Consider the following 22,408-nt stretch of genomic DNA (forward strand, 5'->3'; position numbering starts at 1 on the left):
CTTCATTTTTTTCTGGATCAACAGCAACTAAGAATGCAATAAATGTTTTGTAGACAACAGATATCAAATGTTTGTAGTACTCTGTTCACATGAAGTGCAGAGTACAGTACATGAGTCTTGGCGGACTTGGTGTATAGTTTGTGGTCTCTACCTACACACACACATATGCATGCATGCATGCACGCACGCACGCGCATAGAGCTCTTTCTTTCCATGCCAGAGATTAGAGGAAGCATAGGATACTTTGAAACCTCACCCCTCCCTCCCCTTTGCTTCCTCTCTGCTTACATCTCTCGATCTTGCTCCTCCACCTCTTGCAGTCTTTCATTATATTAACCTCCTGTGTTCCAGGGCCTGAGGCAAACTAATGATTTCTAAATGGGTAAATGAAACATGCCTACTCCCCTAAGATGTACACACATGCACACACTGACACTTTTATTTAAAATTTAGCAGGAAAATGTAATTAAAATCTTTAATTTCCATAAATTTGTTCAAAAATTTCAACTTTGCAAAAATGTAGATTCAGGACCCACCATATGTTTTTTTTTTAACAAGTGGTGGTTTCAGCTCATAAAATACTCAAATAATTTTAAAGATTTGAATACTTGGGAATAATCATTTTACTTATCATTCAGGTAATAAAGATCAAGCAATCAAAATGTTGTAGTTTGAGGGCGATATGCCAGTCTTTAAAACCTGTTTAGAAAATATATACCTTGTTTTCCAGACTATTAGATGCATCCAAAAACTCAAAATTGGCCAGAAATTCAAATAGGCGGACAAAATTGGTTATATGTTACCATATCTGTGTAATTGATAAGAAGTCAAAACATTTTATCGCTGACCACAATTGTAAAATAGTGGTGGCAACAGGGATTTTGCCGTATAAAAATGGTAAGAACACAGAATACTTACCACTAAGCTGTTCGGGACTTTGATGGTTATTGACGATTGCATAACACTAGACGAATGAATCAAACCAGGATCGCGGCGGGGAGGGTGCCAGATCCTATCCACTAGGACAGGAGTCCTCAATTACAAATCTTAAAGGTCCACAATTGTTGTTTTTTTTTTCAAACAAGCATGGGTCCATTTATTATGACTGTCAAGGCAAGTCAACACATGTTTAGTTGGTTCTCTGTTGTCCAAACGCAAAATTTGGCTTTTCTTATGCCATCACAAAGCTGTTTTGTCACATCATCAGCCAGTCCTTCAATGAGTCTTTTGGTTGATGAATCTGAGGGTGGGAATTCTTTGATTTCTGTTGTCATTTGCTCTTTTTTTTTTTTTCCTTTCAAACATTGCTTCCATCACCATTCATACTCATTTATTTCTCCACAACACTCCTGAGTGAGCACACCATTAAAATTGGTTGTTGTGTCATAGATTTTATGATAACCTTGCTGGACTGTTGATATGACTCCTTAAACCTGTCTATATCTTCCCTTTTTTCACGTCTGAATGAGGAGGAAACTTATTTTCATAAGAGCTGTGCTTTTTATCATAATGGTGCTTCACATTTTCACTTTTTATAATAGCAACAGCCTTTAACAATTTTAAGCACATTGGTTTTGTACTTGTAGGTGGCAAAATAGAAGCATATTTGTCAGTCCATTCCTCACAGAAAATGTTGGTTTTCATTGTCCATTTTTCGTCTTTAAGTCGTAGTTGCAACCACCATTTTTTCGGATAAGATCTCCCACTTGCTGCACGTAAACAAGGATTGTAAAATGCCGGGAACGACTCATGTTTGTCGGTCCAGTCAAGCTTGCATCGTTCACGCTCTCTCAGCTAATCAGCGCATTGGTGTCAAAGAGATGACAGCCCATACCATGTCACCCAGGAAACAGCCAATCCGCACAACTTTCTCCCTCTGTCTCATACACACACAAGTACGCAAAGAGCGCAGGGCGCATGCAGTGAATACAACTAATGTGGGAACATGGGAGATATTTGACTGAAAATGAAAGGGAATTTGGCGATACAATAGTAGCACATAGCAATCGATCGGCGACAGACATGTTTTAGAATAAGTTTATTTTGTTTTGTTTAGAGTACCTTCTGCCCTGGGTCTGCAGAGAGGTGTGCCCCAATCCACTAATTGAGGACCTTGGCATTAGGATAGTCCTTTGGCATTATATCATTATCATACCTCAAGACCTGAGGAACTCAACGACTTCAGGCCGGTCGCCCTGACATCACATGTGATGAAGACCATGGAGCGGCTGCTGCTGCACCACCTGAGGCTACAGGTCCGTCACGCCATCGACCCACTGCAATTTGCTTACCAGGAGAAGGTGGGAGTGGAGGATGCTATAGTATACATGTTACACCGATCCCTCTCTCACCTGGATAGGGCGAAGGGGGCTGTGAGGATTACATTTTTGGACTTCTCCAGTGCCTTCAATACCATACAGCCTCTGCTACTGAGTAGGAAACTGACAGAGATGGGAGTTAGCTCACACCTTGTAGAATGGATTACTGACTACCTGACAGGCAGACCCCAGTATGTGAAACAGGGGGGCTGTACATCGGACAATGTGGTTAGCAGCACAGGATCTCCGCAGGGGACCGTTCTCTCCGTTCCTATTCACTCTATATACATCGGACTTTAAGTACAACTCTGACTCCTGCCATGTGCAAAAGTTTGCCGACGACACTGCGATCGTGGGATGTATCAGAAACGGGCAGGAGGAGGAGTACAGGAAATTGATTCAGGACTTTGTCCGATGGAGCGACGCAAACCACTTGCACCTAAACACCACCAAGACCAGAGAGATGGTGGTGGACTTCAGGAGAACCAGAACTCACCCGGTTCCTGTAACCATCAAGGGAGAATGTGTAGAATTTGTCCAGACCTACAAATACCTGGGTGTGCAGCTGGACAACAAACTAGACTGGACTGCCAACACAGAAGCTCTATGTAGGAAAGGGCAAAGCCGACTTTACTTCCTCAGAAGGCTGGCCTCCTTCAACATCTGCAAAAAGCTCCTGAAAATATTCTATGAGACAGTAGTGGCAAGCGCCCTCTTCTATGCGGCAGCGTGTTGGGGAGGCAGCGTCACGAAGAAGGATGCCTCTCGTCTCAATAAACTGGCTAGGAAATCGAGCTCTGTTGTGGGCAAAGAGCTGGACAGCCTAACAACAGTAGCTGAGAGACGAGCACTGAAAAAGCTGAGGTCAATCATGGACAATCCATCGCATCCACTACACAGCATTATCTCCAGACAAAAGAGCAGTTTCAGCGACAGACTGCTGTCACTGTCTTGACAGACTGAAGAGATCTTTTCTTCCTCATGCCATGAGGCTCTTTAACTCCAGAGTAAAGGCCCACATTAAACCACACCACCTACATTGGATATTACCGAATCTTACTGCAATATGTATTCTGTGTAGCACTATTTAGTTGCTTTATATAACACGCTACAGTGGGCATTTGCACGTCACACTGGGTATTTGTATATTGTATTCTTTTGGCTTTATTATTGTACTGTTCTCAGCTCAGGGATGCTGCTGGAAATGTGAATTTCCCTTCAGGGATGAATAAAGTATGTATCTATCTATCTATCTAGTTTTATTCAAGGTGCCAGATACAGTGCATCCGGAAAGTATTCACAGCGCCTCACTTTTTCCACATTTTGTTATGTTACAGCCTCATTTCAAATTGTATTAATTTAATCTCTTATCTCAAAATTCTACACAAAATACTCAATTATGACAATGTGAAAGTTTTTCTTTTACTTTTTTTGAATTTATTAAAAATAGAAAACAAAGAAATCACATTTACATAAGTATTCACAGCCTTTGCTTAATACTTTGTTGTTCCACCTTTGGCAGCAAATACAGCCTCAAGTCTTTTTGAATATGATCCCACAAGTTTAGCACACCTAACTTTAGGCAGTTTTGCCCATTTTTCTTTGCAATAAGTCTCAAGCTCAATCAGATTGATGGGAGACGTTTGTGGACAGCCATTTTTAGATCTCTCCAGAGATGTTCGATCGGATTCAAGTCTGGACTCTGGCTGGGCCACTCCAGGACAGTCACGGAGTGGTTCTGAAGCCAATCTTTTGAGATCTTGGCTGTGTGCTTTGGGTCGTTGTCCTGCTGAAAAATGAACCTTCGCCCCAGCCTGAGGTCAAGAGCAGTCTGGAGCAGGTTTTCATCCAGGATATCTCTATATATTGCTGCATTCATTTTCCCTTCTATCCTGACTGTCTGCCAGTTCCTGCTGCTGAAAAACATCCCCACAGCATGATGCTGCCACCACCATGCTTCACTGTAGGGATGGTATTGGCCTGGTGATGAGCGGTGCCTGGTTTCCTCCAAACATGGCGCCTGGCATTCACACCAAAGAGTTCAATCTTTGTCTCATCAGACCAGAGAATTTTGTTTCTCATGGTCTGAGAGTCATTCAGGTGCTTTTTGGCGAATTCCAGACGGGCTTCCATGTTCCTTTTACTAAGAAGTGGCTTTCGTCTGGCCACTCTACCATACAGGCCTGATTGGTGGATTGCTGCAGAGATGGTTGTCCTTCTGGAAGGCTCTCCTCTCTCCACAGAGGAAAGCTGGAGCTCTGACAGAGTGACCATTGGGTTCTTGGTCACCTCCCTGACTAAGGCCCTTCTTCCCCGATCGCTCAGTTTAGAAGGCCGGCCAGCTCTAGGAAGAGTCCTGGTGGTTCCAAATGTCTTCCAATTACGAATAATGGAGGCCACTGTGCTCATTGAGACCTTCAAAGCAGCAGACATTTTTCTGTATCCTTCCCCAGATTTGTGCCTCAAGGAAATCCTGTCTTGCAGGTCTACAGACAGTTCTTTTGACTTCATGCTTGGTGTTTGTGCTCTGACATGCACACTCAACTGTGGGACCTTATATAGACAGGTGTGTGCCTTTCCAAATCATGTCCAATCAACTGAATTTACTGCAGGTGGACTCCAATTAAGCTGTAGAAAGATCTCAAGGATGATCAGTGGAAAAAAGATGCACCTAAGCAGCTCAATTTTGAGCTTCATGGCAAAGGCTTTGAATACTTATGTAAATGTGATTTCTTAGTTTTCTATTTTTAATAAATTCAAAAAAAGTAAAAAAAAAAAAAACTTTCACATTGTCATAATGGAGTATTTTGTGTATAATTTTGAGATAAGAGATTAAATTAATACAATTTGGAATGAGGCCGTAACATAACAAAATGTGGAAAAAGTGAAGCGCTGTGAATCTTTTCCGGATGCACTGTATGTCAGAGAAGTTAAAGAACAGCGTGATTGAAAATCAGGGTAACATTTGGTTTGACTTCCTTAAATCAAACTAAGGACTAAGTGATAAACGTTTTGAATAGGTGCAAACCTATGTTTATCCTTCATGACATCCAAATTACTTCCCAGAATGCCTTTCTCGTCATTCAGTTCAGAAAGACAGAATTACTTCCCAAAATCTTCACTTCATTCAGTTCAGAATATCGTGCACCAGACTTTGCTAGTTGGTGATACAGTACTGTATTTCAGAGGTGCCTAACCTTTTCTGTACCACAGATTAGTATAATGTACATTATTTTTTTAGCAACCTTAGCCTTTACTGTTGTTTTAATTTCTTGCGCCTTATACTCAGGCGCACCTTATAAATGGAAAAAAAACATCACGGTATGTACTGTATATTTTATATATATATATATATATATATATATATATATATATATATATATATATATATACACATTTATTTTAATTTAATTTTATTTTTTTACACTTTTGGTTCATTTGTTTCAATTTCCGGTGTTCTGTTATTCGTCCAATTTTATTTACAAAAAAATATAATTTTAGAAGAATGGTTGGAGATTGGATTTTATTATGAGTCTTGGCTTCTAACAATCGGCCTTTTTTAATTTCTGGGTTTTCAATGTTCATAAATTGCATTATAAACTTGCATTTAATGTTAAAATGCAATAGTAATACTCATTGCCTCAAGTAAAATTATAAAGCTACTCAAATTGGTATTCAAATGCAAAAAGAAACCCATCCACTGGTTTACCTATTTTTATTCTCGATCAATACCCTATACATTCTCAGTTTGGTTGGGTTTTGGTGACCCAGATGGCCATTCAAGCACAAGACAAAAGTGACCAAGAGATCAAGTCAGGCAGAGCGAGTTAGCAAGCGAGAGACTGTTGACTGTTTAATCGAATGTCAGGGCGATCGAATTTTTTTTAATGTTTTTTACTTTTTATACCTATCCCAATTATCCTTGCAGCAGTAAGAAGGTGGAGTCCGAAGATGGCGCCATCTCTTCCAAGAAGGATTCAAAGAGAAAGCGACAGTCATCAGTTAGTGAAGATGTAGAGGTGAAGTCTTCACCTCACTCCCCCATTGAAGAGGATGATGAGGATGGCGTGCAGGTACAGAACTTTTGGATGTAATTTTTACAGTGACATTCATGCAGGACAATGCAAAGAAACCTTCATTACCCACGCAGCTGGCTCTTAATGTGCAATTGACATCTACCACATCTATAAATTCAAAACATATTTAAGCAGAAGTGTTTTTAAATATTTGGGTGTCTATTTGTGTTGGCATGCAACATGTCATTGTTTACCTTCTAATACATATTTGGTTGCTAATTGAATAGTGTTTAGTTTTTTAAAATGAATGGTATATATATATAACTTGTTTCAATAAATTAAAAAAAAAACTTTTTGCCGTGAATTTCACAAATAAAGTTATTTTCTCACACTTTGCACTGTTTCAATTAAAAAAAAAGGGGGGGGGCTGGATTTGATTAATTAATAGTCACAATACAAGGAGTGTGAGGCCTTGTATTTTTTTGTGATATAATAATTCTTTAATAAAAAATACTATATCTACCTTGGTCATATCCCTCAAGATGGGTGACCGACAGCAAGACAAACACATACAATAACAAAATAAAAAGGGGAAAATAATCGCAAATAGCAAACACAAACATTTTTGGACCATGGCCAACATAAATGCCCAAACAAGTTAGGCACCTCGGCAACTAAGTTGGTCATGCTTTTGTCCCTCCAGATGAACACACTATTTTGTTCAACAGCAGGGCCCGACAGCCTTCACTGGTTTACCCCTGCCGCATCTTACAGGTGCCCTCCCCATCCCTTAGAACGCGTCCAAACAACCCAGCAAGGCAAAATTATTGTATAAATATCATAAATCAGATGTCTAAAACATATATTAAAATTATGTATTCATATTAAAACATCTCTGAAGTATAAGGTGAATAAATGTATTTAAAATTAATGAGGGATTTTCATTGTAATTTGACGTCGGGATAAGATTTTTGGGCAGACAGACTGTCACAGGCTTGATATTTCCGTTATTCTTACACAACACAAGTTGACTATATTTGATCAGATTCAAAGAGGGAACACCACACACAATTTTGAGCAAATTATTTGCATCATTTTCATCAGAAGCGGCGCTCCAGCCGACAAGTGAAGAGGAAACGATACACGGAGGACTTGGAGTTCAGAATCTCTGGAGATGACAACAGTGGGGATGACTCGCCTGCACCAAAGTCACCGTCATCAAACCAGCTGCAGGTACAGCTTATAGGTAGCGGCGTCTTGTTTTAGAGCAGGGTTGCGTGCCATTTTAAAGTGTAGAGCTTCATGGCTGCTAGGGGAGATACCATGATCATGGCAGGCCGTGGGATTCAAATTGTATCGGCATGTGTCTGTTAGGCCCAAAATACAGCGATGCTGTGATTTTTGGACTGTGTGCTTAAATGAAGGACATATTGCAGTACCTCCGGGAACAGTGCATTCGCACTGATCGCTGCTTGGCTCTGTGGCTAGGACCTTGACTCAGCCTCTTGGCTGAGAGCAAGTGTCTCGCCCCCTTGGCTTTGTCGTGTATTATGATTTGACCGATAACGGATAATTGATAAAGAATATAGATCAATAAACCTTACAAAGTAGGAGAAATACTAAATTGGGAAATACTAAGGTAAGGTAAGGTCTTTAATTCGGGGCTAGTATGGTTTTCCTGCCTTTATAGTGTTAACAATGAACATACAAAACATGTACAAGTCCTCATTAGGGCACAATTCTTTTGGATCTTAGGATGTAGCCGAAACTGAGGGGCCAGTTGTGGAGAAGATCATGAGCGTACGTACCACCAAGAAACAGGTGAGCTAAACCCAGACAAATGCAAACACTAACTCACACATTCCAAAAAGGAATCTTACAAATGGCAATACAGGATGGTAGTCTTCTTGCTGGGCATTTCTGCCTGACTCGCTCTTTCGGCACCTTTAGAATGCTTGTGCCCTGAACACTCGGGCCTGACAGGGTCATCAGCTGGGGACCACCGGTCATTGATGTTTCGGTCCTTTAACCCCAGGACAGTGGCGTAGCGATGGCTGGGAAATCTCCCTGCCAACCCCACTGATGCCCTAGGTGTTACTTGAAGGGCCCCAGTTCCTGTCATTCCTCCGCAGCCAGAAGCTGCCCTTTTCTGCCTCTTCTGACAACTCTTTAGTTGATCTCCGGTTGCCAGCTCCTGTGCATCCAAAGTCTCTAAACAGGCAGGAGGTTGACGAGCCCACAAAACCCATGCACCCCAACTCCACTGGGCATACTGTGGTTTTCCAGCCCGCCTCCCTGCACTCGGCTGCCAGGTCTTCGTACTTTTCCCGTTTCCTCTCATATGCTGCCTCGATTCCCTCCTCCCAAGGGACAGTGAGCTTAACCACGAGGACCGCCTTGCTGGCTACAGACCATAGCACAATGTCTGGCCGCAATGATGTTTTGGCGATCTCTCTGCGGAACTACCACTGCCTTTTGAGTTCAACTTTCATTCTCCACTCGTTAGCGGGCAGTAGGAGCCTTCCAGAGTGCAACGGGCGAGTGGCATTGGTGTTTTTGCGAACCTTATCGCCAGCCCTTGCAAACTGGATGATGTGATTTGATGGAGGAGCAGGCAGACTGTTTGCTTCCTGTCTGCAACCTTCGACTATCTCTGCCAGGTTTCTTGGACTTCATTATGCCGCCATCTGTAGCGACTTTGGGACAGTGCCGTGTTACAGCTTGAGAGGATATGCTTAAGGCTAGCATTGATAGTCCTACAAAGGGGGCAGATTGCATCAGTGCCAAACCACAGAAGTAGATTTTGGGGGCAGGGTAGTGTGTTTTAGGCTGCCCGGATCAGAAAACTGACCCTGAATTGAGGGATCCTCCACAGGTCTGACCAAGACAAAGGCCTGTCCATGACCCCCTTCCATGTTGTCCAGATGCCCTGTCTGCTCTAAAAACTGCTTTGATGGTATGGCATTCCTGCTCAGACATTATCACTTCTGTCACAACCATCTCTTTCTTCCACCTGGAAGTCTTTGACCAGAAGAGAGGCGCGTCACTCCAACCGAGACCTGCTCGCCCTACTTAGACCCTGCCGACCACTTTGCGATGTTTTAATCTGCCGATTGCCTGGTAAACCTCTTCTGCTGCCTTCCACTTCCTTCCTGTTTGAACTTTGGTGCCCGCTAATCTTTGAGAGGACTCTCTCAAATCCATAACCATCCGGGCCTTCTCCTTCTTGTATCCAAGGCTGATAGAATGCAGGAGTATGTTCCGACCCACGTCTGAGAGGACTCTTGGCAGCCCCAGCCAATTCCCAATAAGAATCTGCCAGCCTTTCCAGCTTGCTTGCCAGTGAGGAAGCGGGACCTCACTTACTCAAATGCCACATTACCTGATGGTGTAGTATGTGCTGGTAACACCATACTTTGTATTTGCCTGGGAGCTGGCTGTATCCTGGTTAGGCTATCCGCAAGCTGTTTCTTTACCGCCTCTGCTGCCTGCTTGTCTGTGAGGTCTGTTGTGTAGGAGTGCCTCATGCTGTGGAGGGGTTGCCTTGATAATAGCGGGATCTTCTCTTCCCCAGCAGTGAAGATGGTATGGTCATCCCTAAAATCTTTCCTTAGGGACAGGCTTGGGGACTTAGACGGTTTGATCTTAAATGTTGCCCAGCCTACAAGCTCTTCAATCCTCTTCAGCAGTCTTGATGTGCATGCTACTGTCCGGAGAATGGTGCTGACATCATCAATGAAGCCTCGCAACCGTGACAGCCTTTGGCCAGATGGCAGTTTCACTCCGCCAACCATCTTCCTAGCCCCGATGATTTCGAGGGCCGCTATGAACTGTATGGGAGAGATCGAAAATCCCATTGCTATGCCCACTTCAAGATGCTCTCATCCTGTAGAAGAGTCCTGGTGAGAACAGCACATCTGCAAGTCTGCAAAGTACGTGGCCACCATGCCTGTAATGCAGTCTGGCGTGTGGAAGAAGTCCAAGGCGAAGCTGATCAGCCGGTGCGTTACGGACACGTACGCGTTGGCAAGATCCAGCCACACAACATGGAGGTCGCTCTCCTTTCTCCTTGCCCTTTGTATTTGCTCCCAAATGATGGCCAAGTTCTCCACACACCCTGAAAATCCTGGGACACCAGCCTTCTGGCAGCTGGTGTCTATATAGCTGTTACTTGTGAGGTAGCTGGTCAGTTGTTTTGCATGCTTAAAGGGGTTCTTGAAAAGTTGATTCTCTCCCTTTCTTTCCTCTTTCTGTGCTGGCTAATCTGTTCTGCTCTTCTCAAGTTGGCATGGCTCCCCCTCACCTCCTCCCAAAGCAACTTCAAGCCCTCCTTCTCTTCTTTTCTTGCCTTCCTCTGTTGCTTTCGAAGTTGGTGCCGCCCCCTCATTATTTGCTCAATCTCTCGTTCTCTCTTCCCTTTCTGCTTAAGTGCTTCTCATCGCCTCTCTCCCACCACCCCTAAAGGGCTACTGTATTCCTCATACAGGATGTGTCATAAGGTGTTAAGCTTAGTCTCCACCTGGCCTCGGAGAGAATGCTACAAAAGTACAATTATGTCATAGTCCAACTTCTCCCAGACAGTAGATTCATTGGTTCTTAGCCACCTGATGGCTTGCCTCTGTCACGGTCTTTTCGTCTCCTTGCTTTTGAATGCTTGCTAGGTGTGCTTGTTGATGTTCCGGGTGTGTTCCTGGTTCCAATCTCCTCGGGGCTGCCCTCCACAAAAATCATTATTCTAAGAATAAGGCCTTTATTGACAGTAAAATGTCTTGAATCCTATATTTAAAGTCTTTAAAATGTGAACACAAAAGATTTAGTAATATTTTGCAAATCTCCACAATTAGGGAGTACAAAGCGTTTTTTTCCAAGCATGTGTTTTTATGATGCTACACTCAAATTTGGTCATGAATATAGCAGTTTTGTTTTTCAACACCGGACCAAAAATCATTTTTCATGGATTATGATAGAAATGCTTCATGTATGTAACAGAAAAGTTATTTGGAATTGGTAGTTATCTGCCAGTTTTGACTTAGGAATAATTACGTACTGTGAACATCCTTTTTATTTGTTTTCCATGTCTAAAACTGTCATAAATCCTTTAAAAACTTTTTTTTTGTGGACTTGGTCATAAATTTGCCATCAAAAGGCATTTTAAAAGTATTTAAAAGTCTAGAATTTACCTTGCCTTAAGCTGTAGTACCCTGATGTAAGATGAGATGTTTTTTTTTCTTTGAAGTACATATAGGCAAAACAAAACCGTATATTCTTTTTTTAACTGTTATTTGTAAATTAAAAGTTGCGAGTCATTTTTGAGTTCACCCAACATTTGACAAAGATAGTTCTAAATAAAGCCTGTGAAATAGACAACACATGCTCATACTATTGATAGCTGTCAATTTTGATTTCCCAACTTTCTATGCAATGGATTCTCACTCCCGCTCCTGCCTTACTCTCCGACATGCTTATGAATACACCACCATTCAGATCTGAGTTTAGGCTTACCAACACACAAGCAATGCTCAACACCATTTCTTCGGGCTGTAGCTTTTTTTATCAATGTGAGTTATGTTTCATAGCATTCACTTATAGTACAAACAGCCGTGTAATGTTTTAGTTAATTTGTTTTTATAGTGTATTTTTTATTTTTTTTTATAAAAAAAAACAAATCTCTTCCAAGCATAAATTGCATTCTTTGTGTTTTCAATATGGGCAACTTTACAATTTCCCAAAATACTTGGCACTTGTCGAACTCCCATTGTAGCATATGTGACCCTAAATATCTCCCCGTTTGTTTTAGTCGGAGTCTGGAGACGAAGTGGAGGTTGAGGAGTTCTATGTCAAGTTCAAGGGATTGTAAGTGACGTACTTGAAATTTTCCTTTGATTGCATTGAAACTTGATGTTCGCTGACTTACGAAGAAATATGTCATGTATTCAATTATTTTTTTTTTCCCCTTTATTTTTTCCAGTTCTTACCTTCATTGTCGGTGGGCAGAGTTGGATGAACTAGAGAAGGACAAGAGAATTCAGCAAAAGGTCAAAAGGTTTAAGGCCAAGCAACTACTCAACACCTTTATCACTGAGGTAAGAGTCGACTAATGTAAAACATGTTTTTTCTTTATGATCACATCTGAATAATGAAACGAAATTTTGAGATGGGCAAAGGCATTTTGGTAAAGAAAAATCCAAGAAAAAACTTTCACCTAAATTTTGTGTCTAATAACATAATCTCGCTGATCTTTCAACTACAGCAGGGGTCGGGAACCTTTTTGACCCTAAGAGCCATAAAAGCAATTTTTTTTTCCTGAGAGAAAGCCACACCTATATTTTAGGACAAAATTTAACCCGACCCCTAAAGCCTCTCTCTACACAAAAGCTAATTCTTCAGCACATTTTATTTCACTGTTTGATATTTTGATGATTTGATTTAAATCCATGAAATAACTACCATGTCCCATATGAATTTAAATATACCATTTATAATTTGTCTCCCTCCTGAAGTTACTTAAGAGTGAGGCTCATTTTGACTATTTCTGTCCTAAATAATGGTTTCAAAACAAGGTGCGAGCAAAGTTAATTCGTAAAAATGTCACAAAAGAGCCCAAACAATGATACCAACATATTTACCTTTAGCCCAGATGGTGCTGGGTGAGGATGTGAAGTCAAGTCATATTTATTTCTATAGCCCTTAATCACAGTCTCAAAGGGCTGCACAGACCACAGATTATTACAGACTATTATTACACCAAGGAATGCATGCGCACTGCGTATAGCCCGGCCCATTCCTACCGCTCACCCAATCAAATTGCTCTAGGTCATTTTCTGGGGCTTCCAGGTATTTAAAGTTTGTTTTGTGGCTTTCCATCATAAAGCGTCTCAACAATAAACATAGATTGTTTAATCCTTTATAAGGAAAATTATTACAGCCAAAACATGATCTGTTGGTGTGACACCTTGACTGTAAACGGTAGTTAAAATTGTTTTCTATCCATACTGGACTGAACCCCATTTTCTGTCAGTACCGTTTCATCTTCCGACATATGAGAACCAGCTCCTTATGTTTATTTGCTGTTAATATTGCCAATAAAATTGTTCAAACCCAAAAAACAAAAAAACAGCTCCTTCTGTAACATTACTTTAAGTAGATAGATAGATAGATACTTTATTCATCCCCGTAGGGAAATTCACACTTCCAGCAGTCTACCCCGTTGTTTATTAACAGATTAACATGATGCCCTAGGGGTGCTTGTAGCGGAGTGGATGACGTCACGTCAGTCCAAAAGTTCGACATCCCTGCGGCAGATGGAAAACTTTTCTTTGTGAAAATCCAGGGATACACCACCTCGCGTTAGCAAGTCCGCCTCCTCTCCGATTCCCCCCGGCTTTCGTGTCTCTGTTTAGCGGCGTTGAAGCCGGATAGCTCCGGGTGTCTACACGTTAGCGTCCGGTATGCTAAACGTGAGCCACGTTTCCGCAAAACAAAGCAACTGCGCTTCGATGTTTTCCACCAGCACTCGATGATCTTATTTGGTCGTGAGTTCGCATTTACCATGATTATGGATAGTACCGAAGACTTATAACGCCCCTAGCCGCTTCGCTAGCTCCGGCTCTTCTTCTACGATAGGCCCCTTCATCACGCCGGCACGAGAATTCTTCAGGGCAAGGAGTTGAAATTCCTTGAATACACGCATTTTTTGTGCGCTAAAACCCATGTCCCATAGGATAGAAGTAATCCATAGTGTAGTTGTCAAAACGGGAAGAAAAAACACCGAAGATAGGAGCAGACAATAAAACAATAGGGCAGCTGCTGGAAAAGGCAGCCGCTCGTGGCAGCGCCGCATGCGTGAATTGTATTTTATCTTCAAGCCATATGTTCTCATGAAAGTGTATACTCTCTGGATCTAACCATACACTGAATTGGTTAATATTTTTTGTCAATTCTAAATGAAATTGCGCAGGTCCAGGTTTTTCTGTTTATTTGTGTATTTCTCACCGCATAAGTCAAGTCTGTGTACCTAATCTAACATAACTTTCAATGATAAAGCCGCTCTTGGTGTCTCACCAGATGGATGATGAGCCTTTTAACCCTGATTATGTGGAGGTTGACCGCGTCTTGGACATTTCAGAGAGCACAGATGAAAATGGAGAGGTACTTTGATCTCTTTGATATTTGATTTGGCCTGAAGGTGTCTTTCATACACTCAAGAGCTTAATTTGTTGTTGTGGGCCCGTTTTCAGCTGGTGACCTTATATTTGGTGAAATGGTGCAGTCTACCGTATGAAGACTCCACCTGGGAACTAAAGGCGGACATTGATCAATCAAAAATAGAGGAATATGAACATATTGCTGCACGCACACCCAACACTGACAAAGTAGTAAGTATATCCCATTTTTTGGCTAATCACCATACTAAATGTTGTTTTTTTTCTTTCAGTAGCTGTGTGTGTGTGTGTGTGTGTGTGTGTGTGTGTGTGTGTGTGTGTGTGTGTTGTGTGTTACACATCGTTCTGTACATACCGCTCATAATTTTTTTCATTAGTCAAGTCACATTTATTTGTGAAGCCCTTAATCAGAGGGCTGCACAGACCGCCACTACAACATTCCCAGATCTGCAACCTACATTAAAGCGAAAAACTAAAAATAAAAACCTCAGCATGAGGAAAAAATAAGAACCCTTGACCAAGGGGGTGCACATGACACAATCACCCTTCCAAGAAAGTATTTTTGTTGGAAGACTGCAAACACCCCATCTACTCCATTCCAACTTGTACAAATTGCATGCCAACACTGCCATTATTTTTTCCAGTCAACAAACGTGAGGTACTGTACAATTTAACTATGTATGTCTATGTTTTCCCATTAATTTTCAACAGGACAAGCTTTAAAAGCTCTTAAGTCAAGCTTAACTTCAAACACTACTTTACATAACCCCAACTTCAGATTTTTCAGGTGTTAAATACTTTGACTGGGAACTAAGAGGTTGCAAGTTCAAATACCACTTGACTAAATTACAAAGTCCATGGGCATTAAAATTCTTAGAGGGCATATTTTCTTCTGTCTTTCTCTTTCAATTTTTGTTTACTGTTTGCCCCTAGTTAGCTTAGGTGCATATAGCCTTGCCCACTGTACTGGACACACACTAAGAAATAATTCGGTTAACTAAACAATAAAAGCACCAACTAAGTCTCACTATTGGCTTTCAGCTTAATCCTACAATGTGTCATACAAGTATGCTCACCGAGTTAAGTGTTCACCTGCCACACATGTAGTCACGAGTTCGGTCCCCAGCTAAGCAAACTAGGTTCAGCTTTCAATGTGGAGGCGCTCCTAATAAACCACATTCCACTACCACATTTTGTAGCACTTCACCAGCTTTTAGCATTTCCACACAACTTCAATTAAGTTGCTAATTCTAGTTAATGGTTAGTTCTGAGGTTCATTATTACTGTGATGAGAGTTATTTTTTTAATTCCAATCACATCAAAATTGTTATAGCACTTTTCATAACATTCATATTATAAGTATAAGTTTATCTCTAAAAGATGGTCATTGTAAAAACGAGCACCGTACAAAGAAAACACACTTGATTGATGATATAAAGTCTGCCTCAGGCTGACCACACAATGTCACTAATACTCCTCCCAAGATGATGCCAGAGTTTGTATGGTTTGGCCTGCCGCCCGCTCGTTTCTTCAGATTTACGGCCGTTTTAACTGCTCTCCACGGGGCAACGTTCTTGTGGTCTTGCGCGTGCGCACACATACACGCCCCACTTGTGGCCAGGCCAAACCACTAACAGTGTGTTTAATGCTGAACAGAAGCAGTTGTCTGGTTGTGGTCATTCAAGCATGCTTTCCTCAACTTATGTCCGTCCCCTTTAAATATTACTGCAAATGCTTCTTGACATTTTTATTCAAGTGTTCATATATGAACTTGCTAAACAACGTATCGGGGGTTGCACTGAAAATGTCGCGAATAAAAGTTTCTGGTCAAAAAGGGCCCAAAAATGCGGTTCAGGGGACAACGTTACTAACCCGATGTTGTGATGACATCAAGAATGAGGCAGTGGCCTGCTGAACTGTATGAAAGGGGTGAAATTGATTTACCAATTTTCCGATTATGTGAAACAGCTGGAAGATGAAGAATAATGGTGCATTAAATTGCCTTAGATATTCAACTGTAATGAAATGTTTTATTTCTTTACCCTATTTTTTAATTGGAAAATTGATTATAAACACCAACGTTTAAATTTAAAAAAAATCTTCAAATTATAAGTTGTGTATAGTTTTTTGTGGCATACCTAATAACGTCTCATAGTCCAATTATTTTCTATGGGATACAGGTTGAGAATCACAACTGTAACATTTGAAAAGTTTATTTCCCTAGTCCCAACTAATCTTTTCAAGACTACTTTAGGAACCCTGTGAATGCTTTTTGGTATCAATTCTTTCTGGGAATACCACCACTTGTCTAAATTCAGGGTGAACATTTCTCCGATCTAAAACAAGTCATTGCAAGTATGTAACTCAAACCAAAAAGTACCGCAAATTCCGGACTATAAGGCGCACCTGATCATAAGCCGCACCCACCGCAATTCGGGAGGAAAACCGACTTTGTACATACAAAAGCCGCACCGGTATATTCGCCGCATGCGTCCACATTAAATAATGGATTTATTTTGATTGAACAATTTAATGGATGGGGGGACTTTGTATAGGTTTATTATTCTATAAACTCAAGCAATTGTCCATTATCTATAATCAGCCGATTCATGATACATTTCAAAGCCAATAGGCCAAGACACTTGCTCCCAGCCAGGGAACTGAGTCAAGGTCCTAGCCAAAGCGCCAAGAATCTGAGTTTTTGGTTTGAACAAATTTATTGACACTAAAAACAGAAAACAATCATGACAATCTCAACAGCAATTAAGCACATTCACAATATTATATTCCAATATTACGTTTTTAACTGCAAACACAAAGTGAGGTTTGAACAAACCTTCTCGAAAATCAAACATATTCACAATTTCATTATATAACATCTTTGTTAGTGTCAATAGATCCGTCCAGGCCAAAGTCGATTGTCCTCGGTCTGAACAAATCCACCGACACCAACAGCAGCAAAACACAGCCATCAAGCATATTCACAATTTTTTTATATCTGACAATATGACGTGACGATATGACGTTTTAACATTTTTTCCTGACATTTTCAACATCAATTAAACAATTTCAGAGTTATTTTCTTTTAACAGTAGTTAACCAGCGTGTAAAAGGCAATAGCCAATAATCTATGAGTATGATTGCACTGACCCCAGAGGTATTGCAACTCCGGGCCGATACTTGGAGTGAACAGAGCAAGCTAATTATCATTGGATGCAGACCTGCAGAGTCGGGGTACCCGTTGAAAGTAATCCAAGGAAAAAAAAAGTGTATATTTCCAAAGGTAAGGGTGGGAAAAATATATATCCACTATTGTCTCCCGCATTCACAAACACTCACCTTTACCTGTCCCCAGTTCCCATCAGCCTGCGTTTGCTCCGCCCCTTCTTTCTTATTCGCCCGTGAAAATCAGCATGTCTCAAATAAATACAAATAAATACATTACAAAAATATACAGTTGCAAATACATATTATACATAGTTGCACATATTTACAAAGAAAGACTGTACACCGAGAGAGTTTTCAAAGCTTTAATAATAATAATATAACTTTTATCCCAAACCTTGCTTTTGATAGGTACCAACACGCTACTATCGATACGCTCGCAACGCATCAAATGTATATGTTAAATAAGCATACCGTAATTGTTCAATTCGCGGTATACCGTTCTCATCTTCCTCCCTATAACTGTCGCTATAAGAGGCGTCTTCTCGCCATCTGAATGAACCTTGGTCATATAGACAGTTTTTGTATAAAATAAAAAGTTGAAGTCCTCGACGCACGTGTTCCATCGTTCTAAATCATAAGCGGCCGCTAGAAAAATTACATAAATTGGCCGCTTCACTGGATAAGCCGCAGGGCTGAACATTATGGAAAAAAGTAGCGGCTTATAGTCCGGAATTTACGGTAATTGAACCCCTACATTTCCATGGTCATATTTAGTATTCGATTTTATCTGATTTAATTTTCAAATACATTTCATGAAATATGTGAGAGGTTTTTAAAACTCAGGCCAAATAAAATTTAAATTACAAATAATAAAATGTAAAACACTAACACAGGAGCTTTAGCAAACAATATACAGTACTGGAAGTGGCCAAAGCTATGTGCTATTGATATTTGAGATTTTGTTCTATCTTAAGTGCACTATTCTGATATATTTTTAATTATTTTTCCTGGTAAAAAAAATTTTTTTTTAGGAACGTCCTTTGGCTTCTGAGTGGAAAAAGTTGGAAGGATCAAGGGAATATAGGAACGGCAACGCACTCAGGGAATACCAACTAGAAGGCCTCAACTGGCTAACCTTCAACTGGTACAACTCGTAAGTTAAACTAAATTACCTAGATTCGTGACTGAAAACTTCCTGGGTGTGGGTGTGTGATTTGTGGCTTAAATAGTCTTGAAAATTTTGCAATTATGAATTCTCTCTCAAATGACTAACACCATGCAATTTTGCACGAAATACATTCGCCAAGTTTTTCTGTATATAAAAAAATGTCATTTGAGATCCTAATACTACAATTACTAAAAGCTTCTGTCCTTTACAGACGTAACTGTATCCTGGCTGATGAGATGGGTCTAGGGAAAACCATCCAGTCCATTACATTCCTCTACGAAATTTTTATGAAGAACATTCATGGACCTTTCTTGGTTATTGCCCCTCTCTCTACAATTCCCAACTGGGAAAGAGAGTTCAGGACTTGGACAGAGCTCAATGCTGTGGTCTACCATGGTAGCCAGGCTAGCCGCAAAACCATCCAGGCATACGAGATGTACTTCAGGGATACACAGGTAACAGAAATTAGTCCTTTATATTTAAAGGTCTAAAGTTTCTCTTTCAAATTTCTTAAGCTCATTTTCATTGCTTGATGGATCAAACGTGAACTTTAATTATTAATATATTCTGTAGATATGCTAATTATAGAGAAATATAAATGTCTTTTCAGCTACCTTTCTGTTTTACTTGTTGAAAACCTGATTTGGTCCAGTTTTACCTTGTCCCTAGCTTCAAAGCAGTGCTAGGAATCAAATGGACTGAACCATTTTGAGGCAGTGGAGTTTTTCTGATTTAATTTAGCGTTTTCATCATATGTACGCCTATTTTGTCCTTTATTGAGGGAAAAAAGCGTTTTTAAAAAGGCTATAATTGTTGGGGGTTGCTTGGGTTGAATTTGGCAGCGCTTGAGAACACCCCAAAACAGGCTGGTTATGCCCATGGGTAAAAGTTCACTGTAGATTGTAAGATAAACTATGGGGATTGCACCGTTGAACGACTCACCCCCACCCCTCCGTTCTATTTGGCCCAAAACTCCTTTCATTGAAATAAATAAAAAATTATAAATCCTTTAAAAAACGCAAATCGGGGTAACGGAGACAGTTTAAATAATCGACCAGTCAAAGGCCGATACCGATATGCGTTGTATTTTTAAATATGCAAAATGTTCTTATTTACATTCTAGTGTTAATCTTCATTTGATGCAAACACAGAAGCATTTTATTAATCCATCTCTGTTGCCTGTTGTTTCTGCCTTCTCAAGGGTAAAATAATAAAAGGAGCGTATCGCTTTGATGCTGTTATAACCACCTTTGAGATGATTCTAGCTGACTGTCCAGAGCTTCGTGGAATCCCATGGCGCTGTGTGGTAATAGATGAAGCCCACCGCTTGAAAAACCGAAACTGCAAACTACTGGAAGGACTCAAGATGATGGACATGGTGAGGGTAGCTGATGTTGCCCAATGTTTGGGTGACAGTGCTTAAAACTGATGTTTTACTTTCTGTGTATTTGATAAGTATATAGAGTGACAGTATTTATTACAGTAGGCCTGAATATGTTAATCAGTATGTTCTATCACTGACACTCATGAAGTCCAGCATGCCTTCTACTTTAAGGATTTTATTTTGATTTTTTTTGTTACCTTCCACTGAAATTCTTATCGCTTGGTTCCTTCTCACCCAGGAACATAAAGTTTTGTTGACAGGGACTCCTCTTCAAAACACGGTCGAGGAGCTTTTTAGCTTACTCAACTTTCTGGAACCAGAACGTTTCCCATCTGAACAAACATTCATGACTGAATTTGGGGACCTTAAGACTGAGGAACAGGTAAAATTGTACGAGTGTGAGTGCATGCCTGTGTGTGTTTTGCCTAAAAATCATAAATCTCAATTATAATCTAATACATTTCTTGCACCCCAGGTTCAAAATCTACAGGGCATACTGAAACCCATGATGTTGAGAAGACTTAAGGAAGACGTTGAAAAGAACCTGGCACCTAAAGAGGAAACAATCATTGAAGTGAGCCTCAGGCTTCACACTGTATCGGACACTCACCTGTTTTGCTTATGTTTTTTGGAGTTTAAAAATACAAATGTGTGGAGGGGGTTTTGTCAAAAGTATCTTATCATACGGTGAAATTGAATTTTCATTTCTTGCTTGTAGGTGGAGCTCACAAACATTCAGAAGAAATACTATCGGGCAATCCTAGAGAAGAATTTCTCATTCTTGTCAAAAGGAGGTACAGGAGGAGGGGGTGGCAATAGCGGAGGAGGGGGTGGTGCAGGAGGAGGTGTCCCCAACCTTCTCAACACCATGATGGAGCTTAGGAAATGTTGTAACCATCCTTATCTCATTAATGGTATCCTTTCAAAGCGCTATATAAATATGACCCTGTTTTAATACGTCAAGGTTAACGCTTGAATGGGTTCCCATGTGATGTAGGAGCTGAAGAAAAGATCATTGAGGAGTTCAAGGAATCGCACAGTGGAACAGACATGCCAGATATGCCCCTCCAAGCAATGATCCATGCTGCTGGCAAGCTGGTTCTCATTGACAAACTACTGCCTAAATTGAAGGCTGGTGGTCACAAAGTCTTGGTTTTCAGTCAGATGGTCCGCTGCCTGGACATTTTGGAGGATTATCTCATCCAGAGACGGTATGAACGAGTAAAAAGAGATAGTGATTCGGCGGTTTTAGCATTCCTGCATGCAATGACTTTTCATGGGTATTATTTCCAATTCGGGCTCATTTTTGTTTCCAGTTATCCTTACGAGCGTATTGATGGGCGAGTTCGCGGTAATTTGCGGCAGGCAGCAATAGACCGTTTCTCCAGACCAGATTCCGATCGCTTCGTATTCCTACTATGTACGAGAGCTGGCGGACTTGGTATTAACCTGACTGCTGCAGATACTTGCATTATCTTTGATTCTGACTGGAACCCTCAGAATGACCTGCAGGTATGAATTAAGTACATAATCCCTTACAAGATCAAGATTTGTGTTTGTTTTTAATGTTATTTGTGACAGGCATTTGAGAACCCTATTTTGTCATTTTAGGCACAGGCACGATGTCATCGCATTGGGCAGTCCAAAGCTGTCAAAATCTACCGGCTAATCACCAGAAACAGTTATGAAAGGGAAATGTTTGATAAGGCCAGTCTGAAGCTAGGTCTTGACAAGGCTGTCCTTCAGAGTATGAGTGGACGTGAGAATGCCAACAGTGGGGTAAGATGCAAATCCAGTAATTTCCTGTCTGAGTTTAGATGAGTGCCCTTATCTGCTCAGTGTGGTTACCCCCCCTTAACTCAAACAGATCATTTCATCTTTTGATCAACATTGTAATGGCACCAAAATTGTTTTAAAAACATTTTTTTTGTAGGTTCAGCAATTGTCTAAGAAAGAGATTGAAGACCTACTTAGAAAGGGAGCATATGGTGCACTCATGGATGAGGAGGATGAAGGCTCCAAATTCTGTGAGGAAGACATTGACCAGATCCTTCAGAGGCGGACCCACACCATAACTATAGAATCTGAGGGTAAAGGCTCCACCTTTGCCAAGGTGAAAACGTGACTCGTCCAAAGATTAATGTTTGTTGATTACTTCTATTTCAGTGCTAGGTTCTTTTGATTAAACTTTT

General features: G+C 40.8%; 1 protein-coding gene across 4 annotated transcripts in view; it reads left to right on the forward strand.

Moving 5' to 3' along the window:
- chd7 (chromodomain helicase DNA binding protein 7) overlaps window positions 1-22,408 on the forward strand; it is a 106,996-nt gene that overhangs the window by 54,566 nt on the left and 30,022 nt on the right. For 3 of the 4 annotated variants that reach the window (XM_088343425.1, XM_088343503.1, XM_088343586.1), the window contains 17 exons: window positions 6,247-6,391; window positions 7,439-7,567; window positions 8,090-8,155; window positions 12,132-12,187; window positions 12,303-12,417; window positions 14,399-14,482; window positions 14,572-14,709; window positions 18,696-18,817; window positions 19,044-19,287; window positions 20,034-20,210; window positions 20,455-20,598; window positions 20,692-20,790; window positions 20,935-21,130; window positions 21,214-21,427; window positions 21,533-21,728; window positions 21,828-21,995; window positions 22,150-22,329. In XM_088343425.1, the coding sequence (XP_088199551.1) occupies window positions 6,247-6,391; window positions 7,439-7,567; window positions 8,090-8,155; window positions 12,132-12,187; window positions 12,303-12,417; window positions 14,399-14,482; window positions 14,572-14,709; window positions 18,696-18,817; window positions 19,044-19,287; window positions 20,034-20,210; window positions 20,455-20,598; window positions 20,692-20,790; window positions 20,935-21,130; window positions 21,214-21,427; window positions 21,533-21,728; window positions 21,828-21,995; window positions 22,150-22,329 (2,473 nt within the window). The remainder of the gene's footprint in view (window positions 1-6,246; window positions 6,392-7,438; window positions 7,568-8,089; window positions 8,156-12,131; window positions 12,188-12,302; window positions 12,418-14,398; window positions 14,483-14,571; window positions 14,710-18,695; window positions 18,818-19,043; window positions 19,288-20,033; window positions 20,211-20,454; window positions 20,599-20,691; window positions 20,791-20,934; window positions 21,131-21,213; window positions 21,428-21,532; window positions 21,729-21,827; window positions 21,996-22,149; window positions 22,330-22,408) is intronic. The other variant, XM_088343673.1, reaches the window with a different exon arrangement.

Source organism: Urocampus carinirostris, chromosome 1 (genome assembly GCF_059441175.1).
Source record: "Urocampus carinirostris isolate Australia breed hairy pipefish chromosome 1, RoL_Ucar_1.0, whole genome shotgun sequence".
Classification (NCBI taxonomy): Eukaryota; Metazoa; Chordata; class Actinopteri; order Syngnathiformes; family Syngnathidae; genus Urocampus; species Urocampus carinirostris.